At 43.3% G+C, this 11,617-nt stretch overlaps 1 protein-coding gene across 6 annotated transcripts in view; it reads left to right on the top strand.

The window, feature by feature from the left end:
* The window catches only part of GNB1L (G protein subunit beta 1 like), a 38,405-nt gene extending 29,560 nt beyond the window's left edge, over positions 1-8,845 (top strand). For 3 of the 6 annotated variants that reach the window (XM_019620959.2, XM_019620961.2, XM_019620960.2), the window contains exon 7: positions 4,566-8,845. In XM_019620959.2, the coding sequence (XP_019476504.1) occupies positions 4,566-4,832 (267 nt within the window). In that variant the 3' untranslated portion in view covers positions 4,833-8,845. Of the gene's footprint in view, positions 1-3,615; positions 3,729-3,789; positions 3,936-4,565 lie in introns of all 6 variants that reach the window. The other 3 variants (XR_002120317.2, XR_002120318.2, XR_002120316.2) reach the window with 3 other exon arrangements.
* Positions 8,846-11,617: the final 2,772 nt, after the last annotated feature.

The following is an 11,617-nucleotide window of genomic DNA, read 5'->3' as shown; positions in this document are numbered from 1 at the left end:
AGGATTTAAAAAAAAAAAAAAAAGTTCTCTCACATGTTTCTGGTTTTACCGAAGTTGCAACAGGCGTGCAGGCCTAGCATTTCTCAAACCATTGCCTCCATGTCTTCATTTATCACATGAGTAGTATCCAGCTCTCAGAACGTCTCAAACATTATAAATGACTTACAAAAATGAGAAACAAAGGATTGCTTTTCCAGAGGTTCTGCTTGAATGGATAGAGTTTTCCTTTTGCTGTGGAGAAAGACAGAATATTGCATGAGATACCTGACAAACTGAAAGAACAGGCACAGCCTGGCTAAGAGGACGTGAGGTGTAGGCAGTTAGCTTTCCTTTGCACTTCTAGCACACTAGCTGGAGACAGGGAAATAATAAGTTTATGTTGGTTTATGCAGGTTTATGTCTGAGCTATACATACCTGGAGTGGCAGGTTTAGGGGTAAGTCTCGTAATCGCCACCAGTTCAGCCTCTGCTAGTGAATGGCAATAAATATTGCTTAATCTAGACAGCTTAAGCAAGTGTTCCAACATTTCCAAGGGGTTAAGGAGGTTTTAACTAGGTGTGGAAATAAATTGTGTAAATAGAGGCTCTTGAAAGTGAAAATGGCCCATCCATTGCCCCTCTACTGCTGAGTGCTTTATTTTTTCAAGTTGTTGATAAGACAGTTGTTCCCTGAACACACATTGCCTCTGTGCGCCCCTGTATATCTCTTTAGAACAATTGGGTGTATGGATTCATGTTAGAAAACAACTGCTCTTACAGCTTGCAGCTGTTGTAGAGATTTTGTTAGGTAGCGTGATGAGTCAGTGCCGTTTTCTGAACAGTTGTAAGAAGAAAAGCAATTCCCTGGGCATTTGGCAGTGACATCATTTGGGGACGCAGTGAAGAGCTACGATCTGATGACCACAGAACTGGCACTTACGGATCAGCATGGCACTAGCATTTCAGTACATGCTTTACAGATACAGCCAACTGAGGTGAAGTTTGCAGGACACAGAGCTCACCAAGTGCTGAGGAGAAAGCCAACTTTAATATGCAGTTAGCCACCCAATAGGAGAGGCACTCTAGATTCTGAATAAGAAGCAATGCAGTTGCAAGTGTATGTGATTAAAAAGAGTTTAACAAGTCTGATGCACAGCTGTCATAATTGGGTTTTGTCACATTTGCCCCCACAACCCACACCTGGAGTCCATTGCTCAGGGAAGCTGAAGGAAAATGAGTAGGTAAGTGTCAGTAAGAGACTTGGTATTGAGACTAGTTTTCTAGGAATCTGACACCATGACTGGTTTCTTTAAGATTCAGATACTTGCTGTTGGAAAGGAAGTCATCCCTTCATATTAATTACAGCATGGCATTCAAAGAAAATCCTGCTCTTCACAGCACATTACACTTATGAGTTAATTGTAATGCAGGGTAGGACTCGGGGAAAAATGACAAGTTGTTCACCTGAAATAGTCCAGTTGTTTTCCACAGAGCGCTCACGGTCAGTTACACCTTCAGAGCATCACGCTGAGATGGCCATTTTTCTCAGGAGAAATTTAAAGGCCAAATGTTGTAACCCATAAGTAATGTTTTGATGCTTCGTGCGTGGTGTGAATTCCCCAATAAAGTGCATCTTTCATGTGAGCACTATAGACTGTCAAGGGCATAGCTTGTGGATTTTTTTCTCTGCTATTACATTAATAATAAAAACCAGATGGGGACTTTTCTTTTTTGGCATTCCAGTTACCTGAGGTAATGGTAGATGGTGGAAAGCCACTCAGTGGCACATTATTTTTATTCTAAAAGGTTTTAATAAGTAAACGTGGTGCATAGCTATCTGCTGTTGGAGAAATAATGATGCAATGATGGTACTTCAGCTCTATTTTAAGTGGCAGTGTTCCAGTGTGTCAGTGAATAGATGATGAAGGTACTTCATCATTTATCGCCATGGGGAAAGTGGTGCATTGTCTTGTACAAGAAAATTGCTGAAATCATCTCTGTCAGCAACTGACTGGATTGGTTATGAGCCTTCTGATTTGGCTGAGATAGTATAATTAAGTGGTTACATTTGTGATGGAAAGCAGGAGGTAAACAGCTTCTACAGGTGAATAAACGAAGCAGAACTAAAATCCAGTCATCAAAGAAGCACTCTACTATTTATGTGGCGAGAAAGGAAATTCTGTAAAAGCTGTAATGAAGGTAAGCATGCAAGTTCTGTTGGTTGGGATACTGAAGTTTTTCCCTCAAATGTTAAAGCTGAAGTTGCTGCTGTATTTGCTACTTTTTAAAAAACAGGGCTTAAAAACATAATTTGGGTGTAGGAGAGGCTAATTTTAGGAAGAAAAATTGTAGATGGCAAGTGTTGAGGAAAGGAGAGGTGGGTATCTGTTGGTCTCAGCACGTCAAAATTTCTTCATGAATCTGCTAGTAGATACAAGTGTCCTTGTCATGACTGGCTGGAAGTAGCTCACCTGTTTGTGGCTTTGTTTTCTTAATTCTAAATTAGCTTTCTGATTAGGAAACAACGTTGGTATGTATTTGGCTACAGTATTTGCCTGTTACTGATGGTATGGCCACATCCTGGCAACAGGATTTCACCTGGCTGCAAAAACCTTGAGCAAGTTGTTCTTTGTTTTTCCTCTCTCACCTCCTGTATTTGCAAATCATGCACAAATGCCCACTGTTCCCTCATGTTCCATAGCCAAAAGGCATCTCCATTATAGGCTTCATTTTCAAGTTGTAGCGTGCTGCTGACATGCAATTTCACCCAGTCGTCCTGATTTTGCTGTATGGATCTTACCTACATAATTGACAGTAATGATGGGAAGCACCACACCCAGGACTGGCTATAGCCATTAGCTAATAATCCCAGTTACAGAGTAAGACCCATCTTACTTCCAGCTGCCAAGCTGGTGATGTAACAGCTCCTCCCCTTCCAGTATACATATGGCAACGAAAATCCCACTGAAGCTGAGATATTACTGCAACTGGGGAGTTTGGAAGTTACCTCTCAGCAAAAACCTCTCAGCAAAAAGCACAAGTTTTGCAGTAGCAGCGCTGCAAGGAGGCCCACATGCAGCCTTCTGCTACTGAACAGGCTTAGCAAAACTTGCTGTCCCTTGTTGTGAAGCGGTTGAAGACACATTTGCCAAGTCGTTTAGAGAGAGGACTGCATGGAGAAGGCAAGAAGCACGTCACATTTCATTTGGTCTTTCTCCCAGTGAGTGTGCATGTCTTGCTGTTTGAGCCAGGCAGTTGTTACGTGGTTGAGAAGTAACTGCTTCCAGCTTTGTTCCTGGAGAATGCCAGTATGTCTTGAGTTGCATCTGAAAGCAACTCTCGTGAGTGTGGCTGGAGTTTCAGTGTTCTGAATTCAGTGTTACAGTTAACACAACCTGAAATTAATACATGCTGTTATCCTGTACTACAGTCCTGTAACATCATGGAATGTTCATCATGTAGGGAAGTTACTCAGACAAAAATGTGCTTTTCAGTCCCTTTTCCTGAAAACAGTAGATAATGTGCATTGCATTATTTTAAGCTTTGCTTCAAGAGATGGATGTTACACACTTGGTCTTAAGAAGACAGCAGCATGAGTGTGTCATTTCCAAATGTAATCTCTAGTTGTGCTTACAGACAACCACAAGTCGAGCTCAGGCACACACTAAAAAGGTGTCTTCCCCACTGTGACAAAGCTAGGCTATTTCAACACATGCTGCCTGTGTTTCAGGGACAGACTGCTGACTAATGTAAGTTATCTGAGGTGAGAACAGCACAATTGTATTACGTGGGGTTTTTCTGGTGTTTCAGGGGAAGTTCGTGATGGTGAAGCAAGCTTTTCTTTTCAAGGGCTGTGCCCAGTGAGTCAAGAACGAAGTTTAATACCTTCCAACTTAATTGTGCCCCTCAGAACCTTGTGCTGCAGCAGTCTGCAAGCAAAAACAAAAGGCTTCAAGGTAGAAATCAATAACTTGTTTGTAATTCTCTTCTTGGAATTTGCTGTAAATAAGTCCCTTGGGAAGAGGCACTAGAACTACAGCTTTCCTGACCCTGTAACGTAACTCCTGGAAGCATTCCTTTCTCAAGAATCTGGTAAATACTGCTACAGCTTATAGCAGTAGGGGCTTTTGTGAGGGGTTAGTGAGTAGCAGAAATAAGTAGTGGGTAGTTTAAGTGACAGTTCAGAATCTCAGCATGGGAATATTGCAAGAGAGAGGAAGATGTTTGGCCAGAGCTCTGAACATTGCCACTCATGAAAGAATAGCAGGAAGGGCAAAGCTGCGCAGTCCGATTCTCAGTCTCAGACCCTTGAGCCAGAGCTTCACTTGTGACCAAATATAAACAGCTTTAAACGCAATACAAATTAAAAACATACAAGGAACATTCAGGGAATGGTGCTGGAGATAGTTAAGGTCAAGTTAAGTTAATTGTTCTCATTAATGCATTATCTGCCACGTGATGAAAAGCATCTGTGTGATGCCAGTCTGTGTACTGGGTGATTAGTCTACCTTCTAAATCCCAGAAGGTTCTAATTTTCTTCTGCTTGCCTTAAACAATTAAAGCTCATCTATGACTTTCTCACACAGGCTCAGAAGACGCACAGACTTGTCAATGCTGGCATATCTGATATCACCATCCGCCCAGACAAGAAGATTTTAGCAACGGCAGGGTGGGATCATCGCATCAGGATCTTTGGCTGGAAAAAACTGAAGCCCTTAGCAGTGCTTGACTACCACACCGCAACTGTCCACTCTGTGTCCTTCTCAGACCACAAAAGCCCCAGTGACAGACTGCTGGCAGCTGGTGCAAAGGATCACCGCATCAGTATCTGGTCAATATATACTCAGACGTGATCCGTTTGCACTGTCATGCATTGGAAGTAGGATCGATGAAGCCATTCCTTACACAGAACTTCAAACCTGGATCTGGTGAAGTAGTGGAATGTTTTTCCAGGCGGAGGTGAGTCCCTGGAAATTGCTAGATTAAAATTTTATGCTGCTTGTTCATGTGGAAAGTTCTGTCTCCCATGGAGGGGAGTTGACTTCTAAAATTTACAACAAGCGGAGCAAGGCCAGTCATGAACAATGAACAAAGACAGAGGACAAGTCGCTTTGAGTTCTGCTGCAGGTTTTGCAACAGCTTTTTCTTTGGCATATTGCTAACATACCTTGGGCCAATTTCTTGAAAAAGAACTGGAATCTCTCAGACTTCTGTGGGAGCAGAACGTCTCTGTTCGTAAGTCACTCGTGTATCTAAGAATCTGTATCAGTGTAAAAATACCACTCTTCTGTGAGAACTTACACCCATTAAACCGCCTCCAGTGGTTTTTCATTGTCAGTTACTTTTTCTTCCCTGTAAGTGAAAGGCTATCAGAGCAGCCTTGATTTGTTCGCACTTCTGTCAGTTTCTAACTTAAACCAACAGCCAGGAATGTGACTTGGGACGGCCTTTGGCATTTATGAATTTCATTATGTCTCCCGTCACCTCAAGTCTCACAATTAATCACAAGAAGAAAAGGGGAAAAATAACCTTCCCCTGCACTGCACTGCAAAGCTATGTAAAGCCTTTTGCAGAGCCAGTGCTAAATCCTTTCCATGGACTGACTAGCTGAAGGATTTAAACTCAGCAATCCAATTAGCACCTTCTCCTTGGAGAGTTAGGGTAAGTTTCAGCATGGCAAGTCTGGGATTCAGCTACACAACTCACATTAACATTTAGGGGAATTTCATGGATAAATCCTTACCCACACAGTGCAGATGGATCCATTAACTTGTCATCTCCATGGTCACAGAAGCTGAAATTCTTTCACAAAGGAGGGTTTTTTTGAATGGTGAAGCATTAGCATTCTTTGACTACACCAAGAAAATATCTGTGAACAGACTGTCCTACGTTGGTACATTTGAAGTCACACAATTGCAGCTGTCCCACTGAAGCACTCAGCTGATGCCAGCTTGTTGAGGATGTAATTTTAAAAGGGATGTCCTAAAGACTATGAAAACAGCTTTACGGACAGAAGTGTTCATGCAGTTCACTATTGCTATTTTACTGTAAATGTTTTTCTACCTTGTTACAAGGTTAATAGCAGAGAAAATGTCACCAGAACTGTAGTGAACAGCAACATCAAGAGGTTCCCAAAATAAAAGCCTGATGTTCTTGCTCTCACAGAAACAGCACCCTGTTCTACCAGCTTTTCTAAAGAAAATTTGGTCTCGCACCTTTTGGAGTGTGACACCTGTAATAATTCATTTCTTTGAGTGTTTCTTTACTCCTAGGCAGCTGTGCAGATGATCACACTGCAATAAAAAGGCAAATCCTAATTTTGAGTGATCCTGAGTCAGAGGGGTGGTGCTGGTGTTCATTACATCTATCAGACACGGTTGCATAGATGATAATGGCTCTATCTCCACACATCACCCACCTCCCACACAAAGGAGGAGTTGCCTGTGCCATACACGAGTCTCCAGGCCAGGAGGACAGAGTCCTTCTGCACAGACCTGCTGCTAGAAGAACCCCCCTGAGACTGCCATCTCTTCCTTTTCACGTGTACTCCGTAAACAGAAGTTCACGGAGTTCTGCTGTATGAGAACAATTTCACAATCAGTTTTTGAAAGGACATAGCCCAGGTGTAACCACTCAGGTTTTAGTCTCCACTTAAGATTATAAATCAATCACTCAAATTTTTAATAAGCTGCAAAAGCCAAATCCCCATCTGCCCTATGCTGTACAATCACAGCACCTTTTCTTATCAGCAAGCTGTGAGAGATGTGAGAGATGAAGGTCAGTGCCCTGGCACTGCTGTCAGGCTGGTGGCTGGGCACTGTCCTGGAAGGTGACAAGACAGCTCTGCATCTTCTCATGCACGGACTCCAGGCACCCTGTGACAAAAAATCACCTCTTCACACCTGCTGCTGCCCGAGGTACAGGAAGAGCTGCTCCCATCATTTTGCACCGTGCTTGTGCCAGAGTGCTGCCTCGGGATGCCTGGCACAACAGGCACTGGACTGCTCCATGCTGGAGCCCAGCATGGGTATTCAAGAGGCATTTGGATAAAACACCCTCAAGTAATACATACTTCAACTGGCTGCTGCAGGAAATAAGAATGGCCAAACCTGCTCCCTGTAGAGAAGAAAACCACTCAAGCCTCGTGTGTTCCAGACCCAGGTCTCAAAGCAGTATGCAGTGTTACTGTAATGAAGCCACAGCCACAGTAGTAAATAACGTGATGCAAATACTGGCACAGAGGCAGCACCCACCCACCCACTCCAGAACAAATGCATGCATTAATTTGAAGTGCTGTTAGCTCACAGGCACTGTTACAAACTTTTGAGTATATTCTTCCCTCAGAAAATGCCACTTGCTGTCAAGGCTGGTCTAAATTAACTACGGAGATTCACAAGGGGCACAAAGACTTACTAACAGGTCTTTTGGAACATACACTATGTGCCCCTGCATTGAAATAACTGCCTTTTGCTAGGGGTTATATATTTATCTGACTAGACAGATGTAAAATTAAACTCAGTCATGCAAATACAAATTGAAAATGAGAGCATGAGTTGCATCTGTATTGTTACTAGCAGGCAGAAGAAGAGGTGAAGAGTTTCATCAGTTTCAGGAAGGACACGTGCAGATCCACTTGCAAGAACAGATCCATCCTACACTTAGTTCTTTTTGCCTTACCCAAGCACTATCCAAGACACTTCAGAGCTGTAGATCACTGTTAATTTTTTTTAAACAGTAAAGAGAATTTTAATTTTTTTTCACATTACAGTTTCCTTGAAATGAACAACCAGACTAGACTGGTTTGGTTTACAGCTGAGCCTAAATGCCATAGTTTGAACTTGAATTACAGTTTTTTTTTAAAATTTATTTGCTTAAGGAGCAGACTGGACCTTCCCAAAGCTGAGCAACTTCCAGCAAGAAGGACTGTCTATGTTTTTATAGACTGTAAAATGCAGTTATCTGACAGCATCTAGAAAAGTACAATATTTCCAGAGGAGAGGGGAGAAATATTGCTGAAGCTCCTTGCAACTGGAACACAAGCATGATTATCTGCCAGTATTTCAGCTGACTTGCTAGCAGGAGGGTTTGAGCGAAGAGCCCACTTAAGTTGCTGGAATTAGCTCTGGAATATCACTGTCCAGAAAGGAATAGGGCTAGCCTGTACCTGGCCTGAAGGGTTCAGGAGAGAAGGTGATGACAGCTAGATTATTACAAAAGGCTTCCTCCTGAGAATCACCGTCTTTGCACTACAAGAGGGAAGAAAGCAACAAGCATCCATAAACTAATAGAAAATAAATTCCAAACACTAACATTTGTTCAGCAATTACATAGAATATTTATCACCACTGTAACGAATGGTGATCTCTGACCCCCCCCAATATTTTCTGCAAATGAATCCATTAGTTCCAAACCCTTTCTCTTATCAGTACATGGGCCATAAAGCAAGAGGAGATTAACTGTATTTCTAATAATGAGTGAAAAAGATTTTTATAGTTAAGACAGTATTGGTTTCTGAACTGCTTTGATTTTTGGCTTATTTAAGATGCACCTACAAAGCCAACTTCTTAAAAATTAATAAATCTTTCCTTTAATTCAGTCTGCCAAGAATGAAGATTGAATGCTGACTACTGCAGGAGACACCGTAGTGATGCAAACCAAAGGATTAGGGATTAAACAAGGATTACTGAGCACTAAATCAACGTGCTTCCCTTTTGCCTGGGTGTCTGTGGTGTGAAAGTGTGGCCGATTACATAAAACATGGCCCATGACTACCTGGATTAACACTAGACCATGGTATAGACCATGGCAAAGCAGTGCTGAGACAGAAGATCTGATATTTTAGCATAACCATTCTGTGTGTGTATTAACAAAAAAAAAAAAAAAGAAAGAACAGCTTTTTCTTTGTAGTAGTCTGAAATTCCAGCCTGGATCCCCACGCCAGAGTCATTTTACAAGTAGGCCTGGCTGCGTTCAATCTGTGCGCTGCAGGTTTATTTTATAACGTAAAGAAAACTAACCAGAATTAAGATCGCAGCGGTTTTTGGCAGTTCATTTGAGGATCTCACAGTATGAAATTAAACACAACAAAAACGTGCTAACCTGTTGGCTACAGGAGACGACCTGAAGCACACTTGTTGTAAGACTTGCCAACAATACCGCATTAAACACAGCAAGTAGCCAAATTCTTTGTCCCCTGGCCGCACCACGTACCCCCATCCTTTGGTCCCGACTCCACCTTGGTGAGGCACACAACTGTTGTCATGTCTGGCTTCATTACCAGCGCCCCATACCAAACAACACACACAACAGCTTTATTTGGGTGGAGCCATCTTCTCCTCTATTCATTTTTAAAGGATATCAGCTTCATTTACTCAACCAATTACAATTTCTTTTCCCAGAACAGTGCCATCACATCCCCGGTACATTTTGTGCTCATGCCTGAAGAGGTAAATTTTACGTCTCAGCTATTGGGTTTATTTTCCTTCAATACAATCCATCACAAAAACATTGACGCTATAATGTTGTTAAACTACATAGTTGGGAACACAGCAACATAATTTCTCAGTTTTGAACATTTTGCTCACCTAATTAATTAAATACATCTGCGTGTTACACCAACATTACTGTGTACTGCCTTATTCTGACTTACCGCATAGGAATTTGATGTGCAGTTCAGTGTCAGAAGAGAAGAGAAAGAGGGAGAGGACACGAAACTCACATGGAAGCAGCAGCCTGGCCTTATGAGAGTTCAGATCTCCAAAGAACGAAGAACCTTGAAGCCAAGCACCTGCAGCAAGGTGCCAGCTGCCCTGCAGGACAAGGACAGCACGTAAAAAGAGAACCTAGACTGAGCAGGAGGTGAAGTGACAGGCTGTCTTTTAGAACTCGTACAGCAGCTTCAGAAGTACTTGGGGTCACCAACCCACCAGCCTTGTTTAAAGGGGTTGCATCATTAGGAAATCCTGTAAACAACCACGGGCACCTGCAAGTGAGTGTGTGCTCACCCAGACAAGCACTCGACTTGTGCTCTGCCTGCCACAGCATGGCAGTAGCAGCAGGAGGGCTGAGCTCTGGAAGCAGCCACACGCACTGCAGCAGCACCAGCCCCGAGCTGCACCAACTCCTTACAGCAGAGCAATGCAAATACTTATTCTGACAATTGCCTACTTCAATTAGAAATTCTAATTTAAAAAGATGGTACATCACACTGAGATTGCAGCTGGAATGCTATTTCTTCTCAGTTTTTATTCAGAGTGCACGAATCAGAACATAAAACCAAAACACCAAACAGAAATCCTGGGGCACTTCCCATACAGCCACAATCTCCTACCAGCTGTGGGGATGATAGATCCTGATTATGTCCAGAACAGGGAACACGGGGAGGATCTTGAAGCACTGAGCAAGACCTGCTCTCCAGCTCTGGCATCCCATGCACACACTATCCAGGCCCCCCCAGTGCTGCTCACTATAAACGAGTTCTGACATGGATAGGAGGAAGGTGAGTGCACTGAGACTGCGTAATAACTTTCAACATGGCAGACATCAGACACGTGCTATTTGTCTTGCTGGTTAACTTAAAGAATTGCTGATACGAAATCTCAGTGAACACGTCGTGCTCACAGAAAAGCAGGCAGTCTGCTTTTAACACAAAACTCATGGCAAGAGTTGTCTCCAGGTACATTTTCCTCACTTTGATGGCATGCAGACTTGGCATCGTGCTAAATAGAGACATTGAGTCTCTACAGTGTTATCAGCTGAGCCCATCTGACTTGAAGTAGATGACAACAAGCAGGAAAGGGAACAGCATGAAAGACTCACTTCGTGTTTGCAGAAATAAACACGTGAGGCAGTGCTCAAGTAAAATCAGAGCAGGAGGAGAGCTGCTGTGTGCCCTCTCACCGTCCTGCCTTGCCCTAAGGCGTTCAGCACAGGAAGGTTTTCACCCTGGTACCAGTGCCAAGTGCCTGCCTGGTGGGCTGCAGCCAGGGGAAGCAGCTGCCCAGCAGTGAGGGATGATGAGAGCACTAAGCGAGCAGAATAAAGAAAGCAGAACTAAGCAGAGCCCAGCGCATCAGCCACTGAAACAACTACTAGTGCAAGGACCTCCGATCAGTGTGTTCCAGTGTGCTCCACATGCTTAGTCCATGTTTCACTTCCTTTTCCAAATCAGACATGGCCCAGGGACCTCCATCCAAGTTTATGCCAGCACCCATTTCAGCAGGAGCAGCAGACGCACGATGCCCTGCCCCCTGCAACAACCCGGGCTGTTAGCACAGCTATCTTCACAGCAGTCTATTTAGCTGTAAAAACCCACACATACCCCTTCCTTCTCCAGGGAGCAGCACCCACTCAGCACTGTTCGAACAGCAATTACCAGACCCCCTAATAGAGCTCTGGCTAGATGGGAGAAGAACAGAGAAGGGCACTTGTTTTCTCGGTGAGGTGAACACGAAACGCCCATCCTCGCACGGAGTTGACAGAAGCTCTCCTTTATCAGCTTACAGAAGCACGACCTGAGCTTAAGCTGCACGTTGCTATTCAAGTTTCTGTGATTTTACACCACAGAGCCTTAAGAATGCATACGTTCTCTTTACCATTACAATGCTCTGTATCCTTATAGAATTAGGTCCTAAATGTG

Source organism: Meleagris gallopavo, chromosome 17, assembly GCF_000146605.3.
Source record: "Meleagris gallopavo isolate NT-WF06-2002-E0010 breed Aviagen turkey brand Nicholas breeding stock chromosome 17, Turkey_5.1, whole genome shotgun sequence".
Lineage (NCBI taxonomy): Eukaryota > Metazoa > Chordata > Aves > Galliformes > Phasianidae > Meleagris > Meleagris gallopavo.
Note: the sequence above shows the minus strand (reverse complement) of the source record. Positions and strands in the feature narration are given on the sequence as shown.